This window comes from Polypterus senegalus, chromosome 17 (assembly GCF_016835505.1).
Source record: "Polypterus senegalus isolate Bchr_013 chromosome 17, ASM1683550v1, whole genome shotgun sequence".
Taxonomy (NCBI): domain Eukaryota; kingdom Metazoa; phylum Chordata; class Cladistia; order Polypteriformes; family Polypteridae; genus Polypterus; species Polypterus senegalus.
In genome coordinates, this window is record NC_053170.1 from 78,312,221 (window position 1) to 78,337,191 (window position 24,971).

At 36.5% G+C, this 24,971-nt stretch overlaps 1 protein-coding gene across 1 annotated transcript in view; it reads left to right on the forward strand.

Moving 5' to 3' along the window:
• LOC120518211 (alpha-taxilin-like) overlaps positions 1–24,971 on the forward strand; it is a 152,004-nt gene that overhangs the window by 78,581 nt on the left and 48,452 nt on the right. The window contains exons 4-8 of the mRNA XM_039740878.1: positions 2,394–2,485; positions 3,302–3,472; positions 5,736–5,930; positions 6,033–6,152; positions 21,950–22,024. Of these exons, the coding sequence (XP_039596812.1) occupies positions 2,394–2,485; positions 3,302–3,472; positions 5,736–5,930; positions 6,033–6,152; positions 21,950–22,024 (653 nt within the window). The remainder of the gene's footprint in view (positions 1–2,393; positions 2,486–3,301; positions 3,473–5,735; positions 5,931–6,032; positions 6,153–21,949; positions 22,025–24,971) is intronic.

A 24,971-nucleotide genomic window follows, 5' to 3' on the forward strand; every position in this document is an offset into this window, starting at 1 on the left:
CTTTTAATTCTGTCATTCACTACTAACTCCAGGGGGTCCAGAGGGCATCCTATAACTGAGCTTTCCCTTTTAATTAGCCTGTTGATTTGGTGGGCCTCTCTTGAAGTGATGTTACCAGCCCACCACACCACAGTGTAGAAAATCGCACTGACTCTTACAGAGTTATTAAAGATGTAAAGGATGTTGCTTCCCACATTAAAGAATGCAGTCTCCTAAGGAAAAGGGCCGTGGTCTTTCCTTATGTAGTTTTTCTGCATTCCAAGATCAGTCAAACTTATTTTAGAAGTAGACCATCTTTACATACACTCCTTGAATAGTGGCCAGATAAAGAATTTGTTTGGTATGGCAAAAGTCTATGACCAGTTCATTGACTGTTCAAACGATCTCCTTTGCCCTTAGAAACAAACTTCTCCACCTGACTCTCATACTCCATCTCATCCCCTTTATCAATACACCTCATTGCAGAGTCATCTGAGAACTTCTGCAAGTGACATGCCCTGATGTTATATTTGTAGTCAGTGGTGTAACCCAGTGAAGAGAAAAGGAGGTGGTTCTCCAGTGTTGCTCCCATCCGTATCGGAAAGACACTCTTGGAGTCCCACAAACTGTGGTCTGCTTGACAGAGAGTCCATAATCCAGAACACCATGAGCTCATCCACCTGAACATCTCTGAGTTTACCCCTTAAAAAAAAAAAAAAAAATAAAGCTGAATGGTACTGAAGGTGCTAGAGGAGTCAAAAAACATAATCCTCACAATGCTGCCAGCTTTTTCCAGGTAAGAATAAGTTTTGTGGAGCAGATAGATAATTGCGTCCTCCACTCCAGTTTTTGTCCGATAGACAAACTGCAGTGGGTCCGGGTGGTCTACTACAGGAGTAGCTGTATTGTCCGGACCAGTCTCTCAAAGGTCTGTAGTCATTAGATGAAGAGGCGCCTGTCTCCTTTGGAACAGGAACAATATGCAGGAAGTTTTCCATGGCAGTTGCAATTTCTGAAGTCTTGGGGACAAACTACACAGGTGACAGAGGATACTACGAAGTTGGTCAGCACAGACAACTGGAGGACTGACTTAATCTGGTCATGCAAGGCAGTTTTAGAGTCACCAGTTACAACAATCTACACTCTGTGCACACTTATTAAGCAAGATGTATTTTTGATGATTCATTTTAATATGGAACAAATACAGTGCTATCAGTCAATTCAAAATGTTAATAAACCTGTAACCTGTGAATGTTTTATAAAGGAAATGTGAGTGTGAACATTCTCAGGGGAATACATATGTGTGCACAATTATTAGGCAACTATTTGTGTGCAGAATTATTATACAACTAAAGGAAAAACGAACATTTTCCCATCTCACTTGTTTGTTTTCATCTGTTAAAGTGAGAATAATAACTCAAAATTTACAAATAAACATTTCTGATATTTCAAAAAAAAAAAAAATCAATGACCAATATAGCCACCCTTCTTTTCAATAACAGTCATAAGCCCCCGCTCATGGAGTCTGTCAGTTTCTTGATCTGTTGACAACTTTTTGTGCAGCAGCAACCACAGCCTCTCCTAGACACTGTTTCAACTTATGTGTCTTGTTCAGTGGTGGTTGGGTTTCAGCCTTCCTTACCTTGGCCATGTCTCTAAGCACTGAATACCTTGTACTTCTGGGCACTCCATATAGGTTGCAGTTCTGGAATTTGACAGCACTGGAGGATAATGGTTTCCTGGTAACTAAACATTGGATTCTTCTCAAATCTTTGGCAGTTAATTTGCGTCTCAAACCCAAAAAACACGTTTCTTGTAGCCCTGTTGACTATTTGCAGCAAAACATTTGATGGTTCTGTGATCACGCCCCAATATCTGAGCAATTTCAAGAGTGCTGCACCCTCCTGAAAGACTTTTTACTATTTTTTGACTTTTTAGTGTCGGTTAAATCTCTTTTTTGGCCCTTTTTGCCTGAGGATGACAAGCTGCCTAATAATTATGCACACCTTGATATAGGGTGTTGATCTCCTTAGGCCACACCCTCCCTCATTACACAGATACACATCACCTGATATGCTTAAATCCAATAACTATTTAAGTTTGTACAGCTTAGGGTCGGAATACATAAATAAAAATGATATGGTCAAAATACTCATTTGCTTAATAATTGCGCACACAGTGTAGGCAGAATCCTGCCATTCAGCCCAATGAAACAATTATGCACATCTTCAGAATGTTGCTTGAAAAATAAAGGTTCCCATTCACTTGGAGATAATGCTCTTCCCAAGCTGGGATTCAAATCCAGAGCTCCACTATAATCTCCAATATCTTACTACAACAGTTTATATGTATTTTTATACATATATATTTAAAGCAGGAGTCTTGCATTGAGACAGCATTTTTATTCCATTTAGGTAAAGAGATAACACTTCTGATGCAGACTCTGAACACTCTAAGCACTCCAGAAGAAAAGCTTGCAGCTCTTTGTAAGAAATATGCTGAACTGGTAAGTTTTTAGCACTTTTCTTTAATATGATGGTAATCATTATATCCTTGACACTTGCAGGTTCTTTGCAATTTAATGCATTTTTGTAATAGTGTCAGAGCACCATGCACTTTTGTAAACATGCTTCAAATAAAATGCACAGTAACTTTTTGAAGACCGGATGTTATTGATTTAATACATGCAAACCTCAGTTTTACAGTTATTTTAATTGGATTCATAGGGCAGTATTATAAGTAAATAGCAATGAAAAGGTTAATGTTATATAAAACAATTAAAATGTGGTTTACTTCTTGATAGTGTGAAATATTTGTTTGTCTCGTATTGTTTCCATTTTAGATTCTGCATGTTAATTTCAGTAGGAGCATCCCGGTGAAAGTGTATTGTATGGTTTGTTGGCGAGTCATCCTGTTTTTTATTCTACTTTTTCTGGTGATGGTCATAGTGGCAACATGGCAAGCTGGACAAACCAGGCCACCTTATCCTGCCTATCCTGAATCCGTACTTAGGTTTTGACCATATTTACTTGTGACCACAATTCCTTCAGTCACCACCTAAAGCTTGTGTCCATAGGTTTGGATGGAGATGTTTGACTGAATGGTAAATTGAAAGTTTTGTCTGAAGACTTAGCTCCCACTTCACCACAGCAATCTCATACAACATCTGTAATACTGCTGCTGCTGCACAAATTTCTTGGTTAATTTCATGATCACTTCTCCCTCATTAAACATTTCCACTTTGGGGCTGTTGGCCCCTTACTTTTCCTGCAAGGAAAGTTCTCTGCATGTTTAGCAGTGACTCGCATTTTCTTTTTTGTAGTTGGAAGAGCACAGAAATTCTCAGAAGCAGATGAGAGTTCTTCAAAAGAAACAAACCCAGCTTATTCAAGAAAAGGACCATCTCCGAAATGAGCACAGCAAAGCAATACTCGCCCGTAGTAAACTTGAGAGCTTGTGCCGTGAACTCCAGAGGCACAATCGCACTCTCAAGGTATGATTTAAAGGTTATCATATTCATACAGGGTGACACAAAAAAACGGGAACTTGTGAAATGCGTAGTGGCAGCCATGTACAGTTGGCAGCACTGCGGAACAGGGCCCTTGAGCTGTAAACAATCTCGCCATTTAGTAATTTAGTAAACAATTGCAAGGCAATCAATGGCAACTGTGAGAGAGTTATTCGTCATCTCAAGATTCGGTGATATTCCCTGGCCCTCAAGATCACTGGATTTGTCCGATTGTGATTTTTTTTTTTTCTTGTGGGGCTACCTTAGGAGTCGGATCTGCACAACTCGGCCAAGGACACTGAATGAATTGAAATAAAGAATTCAAGACGAAATGTGTGGTATCCCAGCTAAGATGTTGCAGCGATCAATGGGGAACCTCAACAGCAGATTGGAAGAATGCATACAGTGGTGTTTGCCCCCTTCCTGATTTCTTATTCTTTTGCATGTTTGTCACACAAAATGTTTCTGATCATCAAACACATTTAACCATTAGTCAAATATAAGACAAGTAAACACAAAATGCAGTTTTTAAATAATGGTTTTTATTATTTAGGGAGAAAAATCCAAACCTACATGGCCCTGTGTGAAAAAGTAATTGTCCCCTGAACCTAATAACTGGTTGGGCCACCGTTAGCAGCAATAACTGCAATCAAGCGTTTGCGATAACTTGCAATGAGTCTTTTACAGCGCTCTGGTGGAATTTTGGCCCACTCATCTTTGCAGAATTGTTGTAATTCAGCTTTATTTGAGGGTTTTCTAGCATGAACCGCCTTTTTAAGGTCATGCCATTGCATCTCAATTGGATTCAGGTCAGGACTTTGACTAGGCCACTCCAAAGTCTTCATTTTGTTTTTCTTCAGCCATTCAGAGGTGGATTTGCTGGTGTGTTTTGGGTTATTGTCCTGTTGCAGCACCCAAGATCGCTTCAGCTTGAGTTGACGAACAGATGGCCGGACATTCTACTTCAGGATTTTTTGGTAGACAGTAGAATTCATGGTTCCATCTATCACAGCAAGCCTTCCAGGTCCTGAAGCAGCAAAACAACCCCAGACCATCACACTACCACCACCATATTTTACCGTTGGTATGATGTTCTTTTCTGAAATGCTGTTTTCCTTTTACGCCAGATGTAACGGGACATTTGCCTTCCAAAAGTTCAACTTTTGTCTCATCAGTCCACAAGGTATTTTCCCAAATGTCTTGGCAATCATTGAGATGTTTCTTAGCAAAATTGAGACAAGCCCTAATGTTCTTTTTGCTTAACAGTGGTTTGCGTCTTGGAAATCTGCCATGCAGGCCGTTTTTGCCCAGTCTCTTTCTTATAGTGGAGTTGTGAACACTGACCTTAATTGAGGCAAGTGAGGCGTGCAGTTCTTTAGACGTTGTCCTGGGGTCTTTTGTTACCTCTCGGATGAGTCGTCTCTGCGCTCTTGGGGTAATTTTGGTCGGCCGGCCACTCCTGGGAAGGTTCACCACTGTTCCATGTTTTTGCCATTTGTGGATAATGGCTCTCACTGTGGTTCGCTGGAGTCCCAAAGCTTTACAAAAGGCTTTTTATAACCTTTACCAGACTGATAGATCTGAATTACTTCTGTTCGCATTTGTTCCTGAATTTCTTTGGATCTTGGCATGATGTCTAGCGTTTGAGGTGCTTTTGGTCTACTTCTCTGTGTCAGGCAGCTCCTATTTAAGTGATTTCTTGATTGAAACAGGTGTGGCAGTAATTAGGCCTGGGGGTGGCTACGGAAATTGAACTCAGGTGTGATACACCACAGTTAGGTTATTTTTTAACAAGGGGGCAATTACTTTTTCACACAGGGCCATGTAGATTTGGTTTTTTTTTTCTCCCTAAATAATAAAAACCATTTTAAAAACTGCATTTTGTGTTTACTTGTGTTATATTTGATTAATGGTTAAATGTGTTTGATGATCAGAAACATTTTGTGTGACAAACATGCAAAAGAATAAGAAATCAGGAAGGGGGCAAATAGTTTTTCACACCACTGTACGTACAGGACGTAATTTTCAGATATTGATAATTTGGATTACTGTCTCTTAAAAGGCAAGTTGTAGTGGTTCAATTGCTGTCAATAATTTTTTTGTTGGATTTCTTCTATTTTTATTGGGTTTTTCAAAAGTTCCCGTTTTTCTGTGTCACCCTGTAGTTCTTTTGTTTGTTTTCTTGTAGAAACATGTCCTGATTTAGTTGTTTAATTTACCTACATCTCAAATGTAACTGTGTTTGAAGGAGGAGGGAGTGCAGAGAGCCAGAGAAGAGGAGGAAAAAAGGAAGGAAGTCACATCACATTTCCAGGTGACTCTCAATGACATTCAAGTGCAAATGGAACAACACAATGAGAGAAATTCCAAACTTCGTCAGGAGAATATGGAGTTGGCTGAGAAGCTGAAAAAATTAATTGAACAGTATGAGTTAAGGGAAGAGGTAGGCAGTGGAAGCTGGATAAAATGATTTTTCCAAGGTACATTTTTTAAGGTTTTAACTATGAGATCCTATAACTTTTTGTTTTTTTTTCCTCTTCTGAAGCACATTGATAAGGTGTTCAAGCATAAAGATTTGCAACAGCAGTTGGTGGATGCTAAACTACAGCAAGCTCAAGAGCTGTTGAAAGAATCTGAGGAACGCCATCAGAGAGAGAAGGACTTTGTAAGTTTTATCTTTAAATGTAATATTTATTTAAAAAAATTAGATATACTAATTTAATATAATTTGTGAGAAGAATCACTGAAAAGTAGAGTTCTATATTTGCAGCAACTTTCATACTTGCTGCATCAGAATTGTGCATTGAACCCTGTTGTTCTGTTCAGTTAAGCCAGTTCTATTTAATTCATTTCGTTTTTGTACAGCACTCTTCACTGAGTGCAGGTACAGAGTGCTGTTACAAGTTCTCAGGCAAAATGCAAGTTTAGATTTTACAAATTAATAAATAAGGATTTAGCATACAAAGATTTATTTAAAAGCACAGAAAACAAAGCATAAACTGATTAACATAAATGGAAACTAAAAATATGTCTATTGATCAATTGTTGAGCTATGGGCAGTTGACAGTGGAAGAGAGGAAAAGGGAAAAACTCCAGTCAGTAGCATCCCTGGAGAAAATATACCTTTGGGGTGTCCATTGTAAAAAAATGAAAATCAAAGACAAATTTGGATACAGTCATTGTCCTGGAGACCTCCGTGAACTAGCCTCACCTTGGCATTTTATACTAGAGTCTGTGCTGGGTCATCCAATTTGATAAAAGAACAATTCCATCCAATAATTGCAATGCTTCCAGTATGTGAGATGACTTATCCATGGGCAGAAAAACAGCTTGGGAGTAGAGCAGTGGCACCAAGGGCCACATTAAGATAGCAAGAAGAGATCATAAAAGAGGAGGGTTAGTAATGGTTTATAAATATTGTATTACATATTTTTCTGTACACATAACTAACAAACAAAGATATTATGCATAACTAATCAGTAGCTCTACACTGAGGATGTGCTAGACTAAAGCAGTGAGTTTTCAACCTGGATTTAAAAGCAGAGATTGTTGAGGCATCTCCTAAATAAGCAGGCAGATCATTCCAGAGCTTCTAAAGGCTTGTCCTCCCACTGTTTAATTATTCTTTGGAATCTTAAGTAGACTGGCATATTGAGATCATAACATGCTCTCTGGTTTGTGAGTAATGATAAGCTCAGATATGTAAAAGGGGCATTGGCCATTTAAGACTTTATATGTTAAACGGAAGGTTTTGAAATTGACCCAAAGCTCAGCTGGAAGCCATTTTAAGGACTTGAGAACCAAAGTTATTTGTAGATTCTGATTCTTGTAATGCTTCTTTCAGTAATTCTTACAGCTGCATTTAGTTAATTGATAGCTGTGTAATGAAATATTTTCAGTGGCAGTGAACAACACAATGCAGAAGTCAGTTTTTCTAGAAATACAGTTGTGCTTGAAAGTTTGTGAACCCTTTAGAATCTATATATATATATAATTCACTAAGGCAAGACAACCATGGAAAGCACGCCGGAAGGGGCGTGGATTCACTAAGCCACCGACAAGTGAGACGGCCATGGCGCTTGCAGGAAGGAGTCACGCCCACCAACTCCAAGACCATTGGATACGACGACAACTCGCAGAACCACGGCCACCAACTCGGACGCGACGACACAGGAAAAATGGCGTCATTTATGTTCGTCTGTCGTAGAGTCCACATGTAGCTCTGAGCCACATTGACTGTTCACAGAGGCATGTTTCTCGTGGGAGTGAATCGCTACATGCAGCGTGTAAAACAGTTTGCGAGGGGTATCCCATGGGATCCTTAAAACAATCCTTTAAAACTGAGGTTAAAACACAATGAAGGAAGCAGTCTTTAAAAACCAATAAGCCCTGTGCTTCTGTTTCATTACTGTCTCACCTGCTTCACCAATGCAGGGCCTGCAACAGTCGAGACACTCTCTCAGCAGCTGACCACCTCTGTGCCTGACCGGTTCACACAGAGGCACCACACAACGCGGCAGGACTATCTAAGAGGAGGCATGTTTGTCACGGATGTAAATCGCTGTATGCGGCGTGTAAAACAGTTTGCTGTTGCGGATGTGAATCATTGTTTGCAGCGTGAAAAAAACAGTTTCCGAGGGGTTTCCCATTGTCTTAGACTCGGTGGCCGGGTCTCTGTCAGATGCTCTTGCGACCGGGCACATGACCAGGCAGTGTGTGTGCTTTGAGAGCGTGGGTGGACACAACCGCACCATCTAAGAAGATTCATATTTATCGCGGATGTAAATCGCTGTATGCAGCGTGTAAAACGCTGTATTGTATGTGGCCCTCTCCAGAGTTACATCTTTTCATTCACCTACAGTCGTATACACAATGAAAAAACCGAGTTTTCGGTTACAACGCATGACCGCGTGCACCACAGCAAATTGTTTTACATGCTACATACACCAATTCGCATCCGCAACAAACATGCGTCGTCTTAGATGCTCCTGCACTTTGTACACACCCACCTCGCTGCTACCGTGGTCGGGTGTCTTGGTGGATTATATATAGAAAGGCAGCCAAAACCGCACAGAGCAATGAAACGTGAGTCACAGCTGCATCTGGACCGTACAAAGATGACAACGACTCGAGTGACGAGTTGGAGGTGGGCACATGAGCAGGCAGTGCATACTGGACGAAAAATCAGCAGACTAGCATGACGGAGGGAGCAAGAGGATGTCCTCCTCCTCCTCCTCCCGTTCCACCTGAGCGCGGCACCGGCGATTGTGTGTTGGTTCGTTCCGTACATTGTTACAATGTTGCTTTTTTTGCTGATTTATTACATTTCCGATTTTGCAAATGTTAATTTTCTCTCTGTGCTTAAAAATCATTAAAAAAACGGCCTGATTATGCAACGTATAGTACGCCATGGGTTGGCTAGTTTTCTATATTTCTGCGTAAATATGACCTACAACATCAGAGTTTCACTTAAGTCCTAAAAGTAGATAAACAACAGCAACATTTATTTATATAGCACATTTTCATACAAACAATAGCTCAAAGTGCTTTTACATAATAAAGAATAGAAAAATAAAAGAGACAATAAGAAAACAAAATAAATCAACATTAATTAACATCGAATAAGAGTAAGGTTTAATGGCCCAGTTTGGGGGTGGGAGATCAGAAAAAACAAAAAAAAACTCCAAATGGCTGGACAAAAAATAAAATCTGTAGGGATTCCAGACCATGAGAGTGCCCAGTCCCCTCTGGGCATTCTACCTAACATAAATGAAACAGTCCTCTTTGGATTTAGGGTTCTCACGGAAGGAGTTGATGATGATGGTCACATAGAGTTCTGCCTTTTAATCCTTCTATCATTGTTGAAGCATCATGAAGCTTTGAGTAGGTGGAGGTGGCGCAGGCCACCACCACAAAGAAACCGGAAAAAGAAACAGAAAAGAGAGTAGGGGTCAGTACGGATTTTAGAGCCACCATGAATAGTTGAAAGAGAAACCAGTTAGTTAAATGAGACAAAATATTGTACTTGGTCATTTATTTATTGAGGAAAATGATCGAATATTACGTATTTGTGATTGGCAAAAGTATGTGGACCTCTAGGATTAGCAGTTAGTTTGAAGGTGAAATTAGAGTTGGGTGTTTTCAATCAGTGGGATAACAATCAGGTGTGAGTGGGCACCCTGTGTTATTTAAAGAACAGGGATCTATCAAAGTCTGCTCTTCACAACACGTTTGTGGAATTGTATCATGGCACGAACAAAAGAGATTTCTGAGGATCTCAGAAAAAGAGTTGTTGATGCTCATCAGGCTGGAAAAGGTTACAAAACCATCTCTAAAGAGTTTGGACTCCACCAATCCACAGTCAGACAGATTGTGTACAATTAGAGGAAATTCAAGACCATTGTTACCCTCCCCAGGAGTGGTCGACCAACAAAGATCACTCCAAGAGCAAGGCGTGTAATAGTTGGCAAGGTCACAAAAGACCCCAGGGTATCTTCTAAGCAACTAAAGGCCTCTCTCACATTGGCTAATGTTCATGAGTCCACCATCAGGAGAACACAGAACAACAATGGTGTGCATGGCAGGGTTGCAAGGAGAAAGCCACTGCTCTCCAAAAAAAACATTGCTGCTCGTCTGCAGTTTGCTAACAATCACGTAGACAAACCAGAAGGCTATTGGAAAAATGTTTTGTGGACGGATGAGACCAAAATAGAACTGTTTGGTTTAAATGAAAAGCGAGAAAGGAAAACACTGCATTCCAGCATAAGAACCTTATCCCATCTGTGAAACATGGTGGTGGTAGTATCATGGTTTTGGCCTGTTTTGCTGCCTCTGGGCCAGGACGGCTTGCCTTCATTGATGGAACGATGAATTCTGAATTATATCAGAGAATTCTAAAGGAAAATGTCAGGACATCTGTCCATGAACTGAATCTCAAGATAAGGTGGGTCATGCAGCAAGACAACGACCCTAAGCACAAGTCATTCTACCAAAGAATGGTTAAAGAAGAATAAAGTTAATATTTTGGAATGGCCAAGTCAAAATCCTGACCTTAATCCAATCGAAATGTTGTGGAGGGACTTGAAGCGAGCAGTTAATGTGAGGAAACCCACCAACATCCCAGAGTTGAAGCTGTTCTGTACCGAGGAATGGGCTAAAATTCCTCCAAGCTGGTGTGCAGGAATGATCAAAAGTTAACGGAAACGTTTAGTTGCAGTTATTGCTGCAAAGGGGGGGAAACACAAGATACTGAAAGTAAAGGTGCACATACTTTTGCCACTCACACAAATATGTAACATTCAATCATTTTCCTTAATAAATAAATGACCAAGTATAATATTTTTGTCTCATTTGTTTAACTGGTTTCTCTTTATCTACTTTTAGGACTTGAGTGAAAGTCTGATGATGTTTTAGGTCATATTTATGCAGAAATATATAACATTGTAAAGGGTTCACAAACTTTCAAGCACAAATGTAAATGCATGAATTTCAAAAACATTGTTTTCCATCTTAAAAATGTTGGAAAATTAAAGATTTTCTCAGTGATAACACCTAAATTGTTTTAGTAAAACTAATGGTGATTCCAACTCAGTCAAAAAGTGACGGAATCATTGTTGTTCAATTTTCTTCCCCCACCCATAAGTACCATTTGTTTTTTTCTGTGTTAAGGGACAAGTGATTGTCATCTGTCCACTCTAACTCGCAGACAAATTTAAAGATACCACCAGAGAAAAGTACTTTCTTCTAAGTGAAAGGTATAATTGTGTGTTGCCTGCATAGAAGTGAAAATGAATGTTGTTTTGTAACGAAATGTTTTCCCAATGGATGCATGTAAATTGAAAACAGTAAAGGTCAGAGTTCTGGGCCCTGTGACACATCACATTTTACTTCTGAGTATGACAGTGCTGTCAGCACATTTCTGTATATACTGAAATTAATATATAAATACAAACTAAACCACATAAGGGCAGTGCCTTAGAGCACAGTGGATTTTTTGGCCGTATGAATTGAAATAGAATGGTCAATGTTTAATGCTGCTCTTAAGTCTAACATAATTATTGTGGAATTTTCAAATTGTTTTACCTTTTATTGCAAGATACTGGCAGTCGTAAAGTTCAGTTCTAGGCTGAAAACTGGCCGAAAAAAAAAACTTTCTCAAAAGTCATGTCAGTCTATTATAGTTTTCCAAAATTAAGGTTATGTCATGCAGGTTAATTCCAAGAAATTTAAGATTTTGTATAACGGTGTCTTACAGTGTCTTAAAAGAAGACAAACTGGATATAACTAGGATAGATGAAAAATAAGAAGGCCCAAATGAACAACTACATAAAGGATAAGTTCATCAGAATCTATAGTTTGAGAAATAAATTCCTTACGAGGTCCTTTGTTGCCTTCTTCATTAAATACACACCAAATCCCTGTGCCGTCTGCAACAGTGAAAAGAGAGTTCTGTGATGCTGGTGTTAAAGGCGGAGTTTTAAAAAAAATGTATTTGAAACTGGCATTTTGATGAAAATGATAGAAAATTGTATTATGTCCAGCATCTTGGAGTCTTCTCTTCACTGTTACAGATCATAATGGTATATGGGCATGTATTTAATGAAGAAACCAAATGAGGACCTATAAGATTTTTGTTTCTCAAACTACAGACTCTGATGTTCATATCCTCTTGTGCATTGTATAGAATAAACAATCAGGAAAACTTAGTACCAAACTTAACGACTGTTTGTTGTTAACTTCGTGTTGCTGACACAATAAAGATAAGAGGGGGGAAAAAACTGACACAAAAGTTTTGAAAAGTGTAATATTCGCAACACTTGGACAGTGAATATATCTTCCACATGAATAATATCCTGCACCCTTGTATAACCTTCACATTTTGTTTCTTTCAGCAAGAAATGTATAACTCATATGTCCGCACTCTTTTAAAAAGATAATGAGAACACCTGAACAAATTAACCTGCAAACGGCGATAGTAATAATAATAATTATTTAGAAATGACTGTGTCGTTTGATCCAAAATGAAAATTACTAGATAAAAACTGGCATGTACAGTACATGCTGCATAGTAAGTAGTACCATTTCTCTGGCATCATTTATTTTAGGGCACTGCCAGGAACATTTTTCATTTTAATATCATAATTAAACACATCTGCCTTTATGCAAAAATATACATTCTCTGTATGGGACTTTTCAGTGCCATGGGACATTGATATTACTTAAAAGCCATTGTTGCACTGCAAAAAAAACTTAGCCTAGAAATAAGATATAAACACTGAATTTCAGGAGAAAATGAATTTATTAGTGAAATTATCTGTCCATGCAGCAAGATAATTTTTCTTGCCAAGAAATCTTAAAATAGGTTAGTTCCAGTCTAGAAATAAGAAAGCTCTAATAGGTGTTCAAAGGTTTGAAATAAGTAGAAAATGCTGTTTTTTAGAACAAATTACCTGAGATTAGACTTTCTACAGTGGAAATACACTGAATATTAGGAAATAATTTTTAATTCAGTTGTTTTACATTCTTAATTTTAACACACTGAAAAATGATGGCCATGGAACAAGAGAAAATATCACCAATATAAGTGGAAAATTCTTAATACCAGTGGAGAAAAGTCTTGTTACTTAAAACAAGTTAGCTCATCTTGAAATAGGTAGTTCAATATTTAATCTCAGAGCATATATCTTAAAACAGGAAAATTATTTTACAAAAATCACAGAATAAGAAAAAAATATGATTATTAAGAAATAAATGCTTGGAATAAGCAAAATTATATGCCAATGGGGTGAGATATATTGATTTTGTTTTTTAAAAAATCCTGAAAGTAGTTAATTTCAACACATACTAAGCTATATTTGCATGATATATACAACAAATTTCAGTCCACCTACAAAAGAATAAGGTAAAAGTAGCACAATGCTCTCATTTTAGGATGGTCTTCATTTCAAATTGAAATCAAATATTTTAGCAGAGGTTTGATTTAGGAATTCATTCCTACATTCAATACACATAATTATTATATAATTTCCTGATATATGCTGGCTTCCTAAATAGATAAAATAACTTACAATAAAGACATAATCATTAGCATTGCTCTTTAAGTATTACATCAGTACCCAAAAGCACTACTGCTGTGTTTACAATAGAGAAACAGACAAAAACATAAGCACATGAAAATTAGTTGATACAAGATTACCTTGTATATAACACAAACATCATTTCATTATTGTACATTGTAGTTCAGGACTGTCTCATCTTGTCACAGTCAGAAATACATAATAAACTTAATTACATAAACAAAATTTTAACGGTAACTTTGCCAAGAAACAGGATAAAGAAAATACAACCTAACATTTTAAATCCACAAAATATCAAATTATTTACAATTTATCTAATTGATTTTCAAATATTTTGGAAATTATATACAGTACAGTACATCATAGACATGCATTTCATGTTCTACATTTGGTTCACAGAATTTTCCTTCTAGCATATTTGTATCTTCCCTTCAAATTGTGTCCAGTAATTTTTCAGTTTGAATTGCAGAGAGGACAGCGGCAATGCACTTTGGACATATTAGATGTAGTGCATAATAGTAAGCCATAAGGTACATGATACAACATTTCTTCAGGGAAAGTTGTCAAATGGTCACTTCCAATAGCTAGCATGCAGTTATCTTGGTCCACAATAAGGGCAGCGCTAGACAGTGGTCAGTCTTTGCTGTAGAAAGGCATCAGGATTCTCAGAGGTCTTCAAGACAAACAAAAACCAACAAAGAAAATAGGCTGAATTTATTTTATACTCTGTAGTCCTATACAAATTTATTATACATTTACTAATTTATAATACTGAATTAATGTGCTAATTTTAACAGAAGCAGTTATACATGGATTGTAATTTAAATAGCAAAGCACTAAAAATTGAAGATTGTTATTGTAGCAATGACACCCTAGGGTGCTGCTGATATATTATAATTACTCGGGTCTTCTCCTTCCATCTCAGTGGCACACTCCACCAGGTCCCCAGTCCAACACACCAACGGGGAAAGTTTCAACAACAACAACTTTTATTCAAAGGAGCCACCCTCAATTGAATGATGTCCCAAACAAAGAAACAGAATAAAAGCTTAACAACAATGCAGTGAAAATTAATAAACAGTAATAAGTATCTTATGCAAAAAATGATATATACAATCCAATAACCTGTGCCTCTAAGCAAGCAGTATTTAATAAAAGCTCCCTTTTTGCTCCCAGTCCCTCGGGAAACCTTCTTCCCCTCCCCACCTCACTGGCCAGTGATACAGGAAGACAAACGCAAAGAAAACGGCGTTGGGGCCCTTTGTTTCTATCGTTTGAGCGCTCTATCTCCAAATGGAGCATTTGTAATCCACCGAAAAGATACCTGGACTCTCCAAATAGGTGGCCACAATAGAGTAAAGTAAAGATAGGGATACTTGTGCGATATACAGCTCACCACTCCTGGGTTCCGGAAGACGCGGACTGCAGACACTCGTCAGTGATCCAATAATCCCCAACGGCCCCCTCGAAGCTTCGATAAAATCACTCCTCTCACCGGTTCCTCCAGGTCGATTCTCTCTCTCCTCCGCAAAAGTCTATCTCCTCCGCCCCCTCACTCTCCAAGTCCGTTCCCCGTCCGTCTCCTCCACCCCAAAAACAGAGTCCCCCCCCCGTATTCTATTCCTGTCCTGATCAACCGCTCTGCTGCCATCTAATGTCTAGTTATTAAAATTGCAGCTCCGTGACTCTTATTCAGACATACACACACAAGATGTCTGTGTGCATAGCTACATTATATTCTGTTGAGCCCTTTTAATCAAACCATTTAATGTATAATGTCGTTCCTGTAGCTAACATTAAAAACAACCATGAAAATTGCTGCCAGTCACAGATGGATAGAATTGCAGTAACTGTCCTTATTTTTCCTTTAAGCAATGTAAAAATGCAAAGTTTTACCTTAAGGCCATGAACTAATGCCTCGTTTTGTTTCCCAGCTTTTTTGGGGGTAGGGAAAGTGAAGGAAACATGGATGGCAGAGCTCTAAACATGGCAATGGCATTTTCACTAATGAAAAAAAACCACAATCTTATTAAATATCTTTCGCATTATGTTCTAATATAACTCAAACATTCTCCTTTTAATGAAAACAACAACATACAACAAGCTTTAAATTAAGAACGATTTATAACAAAAATGATATGATGTCTGGTATTTATTTTTACCTACTAATATGCTAGAACATAAACAAACAATTGAAATGAACCTTAGATCATATTTAAAGTATTCTTTAAAATATTCCTTCATTATTTATACCTAATAAAGGATAGTGTCAGTCAGTTTATTATTCTGTTGTGTCTTAAAGATGCTAGACAAAACTATTTACAATGGTAATAAGTGGCTTTTTAAAACCATAATTAAAGGGAAAATTTTATTTCAGAATAACACAGTACAACTTTCTAATACAATGAAGAAAAGGGAACCTGGAATTCACAAATCAGTAGTTACTGGCAAAGAAAGCAGTAACAAAAAAGTTTGGCTTACTATAATATAGACTTGGTCTTTATGGAAAAAATGGCATAAAAAGGGCAACCCTTTGAGCATCAACTGCAGAATATCATAACTTTAAACAACTTCAGTTTGACGTTCATTTAGGCCTATCATGCTGCAACACTGAGTAAAGTGCATAACTAACTATAAAATGAGTTTGAATAAAATATGTATGACAAATGTTACCATCATCTTGCATATGTGGACACTTCAGGATCTTCTTCATCACTCCATACAGCTGTGCTTTTCCATAAAAACTGGTCCATCTGCTCTTAACTTCTGTGATGTAGTTAAGATTATTCCAATTAAGAATACAATGCATTTGATCCATTACCTATAAAATAAGCACACTCTTAAGTCAGCACATATTTTGTTTTAAGAAACCATTTTCAAAAATATTTCAGTCAAATGTCTGTGTTTTATGTATTTACATGATCCAGTTCTTTAAAGCATGGGTAAGCCTCCCATATAATTTGTAAATGGCATCTCTGCATTAAATTCATGATCAAGGAGCTGGGTAACTGCAAATTTATTTGGCTTTGGTTTCTTGTAAAGGTCCTGTAGTGTTTTGTAGTGCCTGGCCTGTATTTAGTGCCTGTCATCTATTTTGTCAACAGCTGCAAAAACATATAAATGAATAATCCAATCAGTTGTATTTTCTAAACAGTCTGAACTAAGATGGAATATGACCATCTCTATTGTGCACTTACCAGATGGTTCACATAGTTTCTCTGCTGTGACTTCTCGGGTACGACTAGAAGGTGACACGTTAACAAGCGTCGCTGAAGCAATAGAAATCCCTGAAGATGCAGTGGAATTGGCCTTGCCTGAATTCTCGACTTCAGCAGCATCAGGCTTGTCATTGGTGATGCCAAGACATCTCTTTATTTATTTGAGGCATACAGCACTGTCACTTCTAAGATGTGCGGATATTCTGTAGCCTTTTCAGGAGTTGTTTAAACACAGGTTCCTGTAATGAGATTACACTCTTTTAAAAAGTGTGCAAGTGAATATAAGGTGTGACGGCTCGGTCTATTTCCCCTATAAAAACTAGTTACTTACACTCATCCATTAATTTTGATTTTCAGCTGCACATAGCTTTGGATAATACTTGACTATACGTTTTGCCATTGAAGAAACCTCATGTTTGGAGGTATATTTGTCTTCCTTTGTTGTTGTCTTCAGTATGGGCACTTTGTTGGTTACTGTATTTCTAATTAATCTACAGCGCAGATCCTTTGAAAGAATACAATGCTCCTCTTTCCCTACACGCTGCAGTGTTTTCTGACTTGCTCCAACTCACTGTCACTATGAAGTATGTATTCTCTTAAAAGTTTTCTGGAACATCCTTGCTCACTGGATTGAGGGGTAGGTGAAAGACTGGCATTTTTTTTTAGAGTATTGCATTCAGAAGAGGAGAGAGATGTGCAGTTGTCTTGTAAGTTATCTTGCTGCACAGAAAACTGCAGCTCCTGGTAAAAAAAAATACAGGAAAAGGACAATGAAAATAGTCGCCAGTTATCAATAAACTCTTTATTAATTATGAAATTCGATGAAGCCTGACATAAATGGAAATATTTACTTTTATTTTTAACGTAAATGAAATTAGTAATCAAAGACAGCATTGCTCAAATATCTGACCGTTTATATTTTCATTGTTAAAATTATTAGGTAACTAAAAACAAGATAGCAGTCATCATCTTTACTTCCTGGTAAAACACAGAAACGATATGTGCTCAGTTATCTATTGATATGGAGTATTTTCACAATATGTTGTATTGAACTAAATAAGTGCTACATGAGTACTGTGAAATTCTTACTTCTGTGTGCTAATTAACATGTAACATGCTATCATTCTCTGGCACCATGATAAAGTTTATCAAAACATTTGTCAATTAATATAGACTTTGTATAAATGACAAACATACATAAATATGTGTTTACACAAAGATTCATATGGTGAGGTGAACATGTTGGGGCAACAGCCTTGATTGATGCATAAGCTGGCCTGTACTCAGGTGTGACATTTCAAACTGCTTTTATTGAATTATGGAAAATTTAAATTGAGAAGGACCAAGCCCATGTTTCTACATCATAAATATATATTTATGTTGTCATCACTTTCATATCATAAACGTCCTCCTTTTCCCTATTATCATTTATATTTCTCCCCTGCTTGATCTTAAATATCATCAGGACATGGACACTTCTGACATAAGTTGCTACAGAAGCCTTTAATCTCAACAAAAATAACATCGCAAAAGTGATGACTACATTGCTTCCTCAACAATATTTCTTTAAAAAATAAATAAATAATGCTGACCTCTTGATGTACTGCTGGCCATGAGGTTTTCTTTAAAGGAAATGTTCAGATCTTCACACGAAAGAGTCCCTAGAAGATCTTCTGTAACATTTGAAAGCAACAAAGAAGACCAGTAATTCACCAGTAATTCATTCATATTTTGATGTCATCTGCACAATTACCGGCAGTCATTTCCAACACAGGTTTTAGGCTTTAAGTGCTAAATGTACAAATTTTTAGTTTAAGAGTTTCTTGAAAGATGGTACAAGTGCAAATCATGATACCTTTTTATAAATTTTTTACATTTTGTTTCCTTTCTGAACAAGTATATCATACTGAGGTTTTAGGCAAGTAGAGATATCAACGTGTTGCCTGATCAAAAACACGATACATATCACTTACTAACTTAATTTGCGAATGTATAAAATTAGCAGGGTGTTAACATTTCACTCAGACTGGGGCCTTCACCTGTACCATTAAAGTAATAAAGAGCACTGTCTCACTCAGGGCTGACTGGCCTCTAAATTTTAAAGTTTTTCTTTAAAGGTATCTCAAATAGAAGAGACTTGGGTCGTGTTCGCTTTTACTACCGGTAATAACATGAGGCGTGTGCAATGCAGTTAGAACTTGACACATTTTTAAAAGATACATTTCAATTTATTTTTAAGCAAGCAGAAGTCTGTATCAGAACGTCTTTAACAACTTTTTAAATAAATCACTGTAACAAATAAATCAATGACATTTAGCTAAAATTTATTTCATAATAACTCTCTGTATATATGAAATCTAATAATTAATAAATAAAAAGAGCTCAATAAAAAGAGTCCGGTGTTGCTGTGCAGCCTCAAACCACTCATTAATGCCTAAAATGGCAAGAGAAACGCTAGATGTACCAATATGTTCGAATGCAAGAACTGCGTGCAGTGGAAGTTATAATTCAGGCCAGTGTTTGCTGGATAAATTACAAAGGTGAAAACCGCAAATGAAAAAATAAATATTTATTACATAAACACTTGCATTTATTTTTAAAATTTTATGTAATGGTTATACGAAACTAGCTTGCCCCACTACTTCTATTTTGTGTTGTAATGATTATAGGTATCAACATAGACAGGTGAATTCTTGTGGATTCATAAAAACAGAATGCACTGCAGCAACAGTAAATGTCAATTAGAAACTTACCTTTTAATATTTCCAGTGTGACTTCGTCAAGTGAATCCATTGATTTATATGCATTAATATGTTACTTACCAACTGCGAAGAGCAAAACAGTATTTTAGCTATCTATGTAACGTTGTTAATAAACTTAAAGGGAGAACGTTTCGAAATGTAACATCTGATGTGCGGGAAAGCTAAGGACGCTTCACAGGGAACAGGTTTACGCATGCTCAAAGAAAGGTATATTCCATTGCATGACAAAGAAGTGGTCAAAAACAGCACTGGATATTATATTTGGAAAAAAAAAAATAACCGTATTTGGTAAAAAAAAAAAAACAAAAAAAAAAAAACAATTGGACACTGCAAGAAAACTAATTATACTGTTAGCTTTTCATATATTCAACAATGTCATTAACGTAAATATTATTTTTTTCCTAAAGTAATGGAACGATCCTGTATATTACATCACATAACAGCTACAATCGCTCAGCTATCGTGCTTTTTGCTGTTTAAACGCTAAAGATGATTTGGCATTTTTATTTGCTGCTAGTTTGTGACTTTGAGTTTAAAATGACTTTTGAACCATATTAACACTACACATTATATTGTTTGGAGTTTCAAGTTCATGAAGATGTGTCTTTGATAGAGATGTTTTGTCATTTGAAATTAAAATCTCTAACCTGGATAAATCCACCTGTTTTGTTGATGCTATAAAGCTGGTTAATTTTAATTCCAGTGAGACTATATGACTGAAAAACAAAATATATATTCTTGTGAAGTACTACCATGGGGATATCATTGAACTATATAAAACTTTTAAAGATTCCTAAATTCTTGAACTTTTCTTTTTATGTTAGTAAATTCCAGCAACACTGTTTGGATTAAACCATTTATTTGACAAAGTGAAAAAACTTGCATCAAACCACCAGACACATTTTTTTTATACAAGGGTCATTTATTTTAAAATGTGGAAACCATTTTGATTTGAAGAAAAATATTACAATTTGAATATAATAAAGTACTACCCTTTGCAGGGAATCCAGCTGTTAAATCATACTAGTTACAGAGACAGTGTTAATCTGAAATGTCGTAGTTGTTAACAAAATCAAGGTTGTATTCTAAAACATTTCTGGAATAAAAAGAGTTTAATTTAAGTCTCGGGGTTGTGTCTTACTCATTTCTTAAAACAAGACAAACCTAGAAAGTTTTGGTTCTTGAAATAAGAATGCATGTCCTGCTGTGCTTATCGCTGTAGTTGATAACAGAATTTTCTCCCACAGTTGTGCTTTTTTTAAGTCGAAATTGTCTTGGAATTGCACTTTTATATCTAAGTCAGATAGCTTAAGACCAGTTAACTTGAATTGAGCAAAATAATCTAGCAAGTAGCATTGCAACATGAGATATTTAATCTCTTGGGGCAAAATATTAGATATATTACCTTTAAAATAAGAAATTTTTACTTGTTAAGAAAAAATGTTTTGCAGTGTGTGAAGAAGAAAATTGAGACGTGGGTAGCTTGTACCAGGAACATTGAATTTAAATGGGTAGAACAGAGTTTGTTTTAAATAGCAGCTAAAGCTAATGTGCAAATTTTCAGACTCCGCATAACTGCAGGATAATCCAAAAGAAACTAACGTTTTTCTCTGCCTATCCCTCTTGTGTATTGTTTTTGGTCATCATTTTTGATTTATAGTCCAACTATTGTTTTTATTTTTGCAGGGCTTAGTTATCTGGCAACACTATTTCTGACTAATGGCTAATATATAAATCTAAGTAAAAAAAAAATCTAAATATTCATTGTCTATTACGCCAGTTTATTAAAGTGGCAACAGCCATGTGTGTTAGCAACATTTTACCCAAATGTATAATAATAATCTTGCAGCATTACCAATGTCGTGAGGAGGCTAAATTCTGTTAATCAGGAAATTGCTCTCTTAGAATCACTACATGTGAGCCTACTGTGCTCATGATTTGAAGTCTTCATTTGTTTTTTTAATAACTTAGAGTCCAAAGTTTCAGACTCAGGAATTTTTCTGGCTTTATGCCTTGCATGTATTTTATTCAGTTTGTGATAGCACTAAAGAGTGGTATAGTTATTGATAACCAGGAATGTATGTAGATGCTTTATGCTGAACAATCCATTAAATTTCTGTATTATGAAATAAAACTGTATTGTACATATACTTTCTCAGCACTTTTTAAAGGCTAATAAATGAGTCTTGGACTGTATGCATCTATATGTTTTAGGTTTGATAAGCCAGTTAAAAACTGTGGTTAGGAAATCATTACTAATTTATAGTGACTTTTTTTTCTTAAATGTTAATCAAAAATTGTTTTTTTTTTTTCTCATTATTATGTGCTTCAAATGTGTTTTACTAGGTCATATTAATTTTGTGTTATGATATTTGCTTTTTTTTTTATTTAATCTTGGTCTTGTAGCTTCTAAAAGAAGCCGTTGAATCACAAAGAATGTGTGAACTAATGAAGCAGCAGGAAGTCAATCTAAAACAACAGGTACCAATTTTTTTTATTTTTTCATTGGATCATTTTTTGTGCCACTATTAACATCAACATTGGACTTGTTATAATTATAGCAAGGTTATATAATTACACACGGGGTGGAAGGGAAAAGGTGAGCTGTGTATCAGAAATAACATTCAAGTTCAAAATATCAATACAACAGAAGAAAATACATCAGAATCAGATTACTGATACTTTGTTTTTGGTTTTTTAAAATGACATTAATACGTGGTCAGCAAAGATGACTGATACCAATTGTACCAGTATTGCTGTTGTGTTTAGAATATTAGGTTTTCCTAGAAAAAAATCTAAATGAAAAAAAAAGATCAACTGTTTGTTACATGAACATGCTTTAACTTAACTAACTTGGTTAAATGACAATTTATGTACTTTATTTGAAGAAATTAACATTAATCATGTCAAGCTTATAAAGCAAACGACTTTATAGTCAAACTAGAAAAGAGAAAAAAAATCAGAAGGTTTAAGAAGAAAGCAGGAACAAAAAAAAAGGAAAACCTAAGAAACGGAATTTAACCCCCATCCGAGAGAGAGAGAATGAAGCCAAGAGCATGGGCAAAAATTACCCCCACCCCCCTATATAGCAGTGTGGTATAGGCTATTACAGTCCATTCGTTCTTCCCCATTTTAAGCCCACCTGGGAGTGCACCAAAAAAAGCTGTTAATTATTTAGGAGTGATTGTGAAACCAAGACTGTTTGATAAGCATTCGAAGATTTTTTATTTTTGTCCAAATGATGTTAATTTGGTTTGTAGGACACCGAGCAGGACATATAAAGAAGTACAGCAAGATTTTATTTCAGCTGAAGACCTGGTTTGTGTAAATTCATCAATCTGTGTCAATTTCCAGGTCTTTGTGTCTTGCATATTTGCCACCCATTAATAAAATTTAAAGGTGGGTAGTGCCATGCCACCTTCTGCATTAGGTCTTCGTAGAGTCACCTTCTGAACATGTGGACATCTCAAATTCCAGATAAATGAGGTTATAATTGAGTGCAGCTTTTAAAGAATTATTTATTTTGGGATGCTCAGAAATATAAAAAGAAGCTTGGGAAGGTTGTTAATCTATACAGTATTGATTCTCCCCGTAGACCATCTACTCGCATCATGTTTGTTTTTTTTCCCATGGTGATAGCAAAATTGTGTTGAAAAAGATCTTTATTTTTTCTTGTGATGTTTATCCCCATATACTGTATTTAACACTAGAATTACCAGACCCTACGAGAAAATACGTAAATCCGGCCCACCTTAAATCCGTTCGCACCTCTCAGTCAGCATCTTTTATCCTGTAAATGTGCCGATTAAGACAAGCAGCAAGCAGTCTGCTATTCCATCCCCCAACCGTTGCAGAACTTTCACCCAGCTTTTCTCCCAGCTCATCAATATTATCCACTTGCAGAGCCACAGAACCATACGTCACCGCAGTTCTAGTCCCGCAGTTACAGACCGGGAAGTGGCGTAACCTTCGTTTCATGACTGACTTTGTAAAATTACTTTTGGAAGTTTTCACCAGGTCTTGGCAAAGCCCGGAAAGTAACATCGGGTTAAGGACCCGTTCAGAAATTAAGGAATAAAAATAAGGAGGGATAAACAGTACATCATACCAAATAATACGGATCATTGTGAAGTTCAGAGGGTTTCTGCCTTCACGGCGTTTCATACATCAAACGTTTCTGTGAAATATTAATATTAACATTTACGTTCAGGTCTGTGGGAACCATCTAACAGGTCGACAAAATTAAAATCATCAAGATCTGCGTTAATTGAAAATAGTTTTTTAGTTTACATTCATGAAATGAAGTATACAATATAATTATAATGTTTACACCATGTTAGAGTTTAGTAAAACGTTAATAATAAAAGTGATTGTTTTTTAAAATGTACTATGCATGTGTGCAATATTGTTCTAAACCAATTTAGAATTAACATTTAAGCCAATCTAATATTTTTAAATATGCATGTGAAGAAAACAGCAATACATATTCTACACTGAATTATGTTATATATTAATTGCATTATATAGAATTGCTCTAGTTTTTGTCACTTATTATAAACGATGGGCCATCAAAAGAAAAAATAATAAAAATACTAATAAGAATTTATTTATATAGCATCCTGCCCAGTATTGATTTCAGAATTCAGAAACAACAGGACCTATATAACATTGCCTACAAATAATATCTCACTAAATAAAGATAAATACAGGATATACAAAACATTCAAGTAGAATAAAAGACAATAATCCAGACTAAAATACAACATATAATACTACAAAGAAATCTTGAACAAATAGCATAAATTGTGATAAAAATGCAAACCCCGAGTACCTGGGCAGATAAAGGGGGTAAACTGAAAGATGGGGCAGAATGTCAGGTCTGTTTAATGTCTTCCTAAACAAATGAGTTAAAAACAATTGAATGGATTCAGCTGATGTCATTAATTTAGGGAGGTCAGTCCACAGTCAGGGCACTATACAGGCCCAGTTGTCACCCACAGAGTGCAGGTTAGTGTGGTCATAGAATGAGAGGAGCTTAGTGGGCAGGTCAATAACAGAATTTGATATTCAGTCCTGTAAGACACAGGGAGCAGTGAAGGTGCAGCAGGATGGCTGTGATGTGCTCGCTGTTGGTGGTCTGTGTCAGGACTGTTGCAGTTGAATTTTGAATCAGCTGGAGATGTGATATAAGATTAGAAGTGGCACCTGCCAGTAGTGACTTACAATAATTAGTGTGGGATGTAATAAAAGCAGAGACAAGTTTCTCAGCAATCAAAAAGGAGAGGAATGAGCAAATATAAGGAATGTGACACAGGTGGAAGTAAGAAAGTTTCGTAATATGGTTTACATGGGTGAAACTAGAAAAGGAGGAATCAAAGTGACATCAAGATTCTTTGCAGTAAAAGGTCTGATGAGATCATCACCCAGA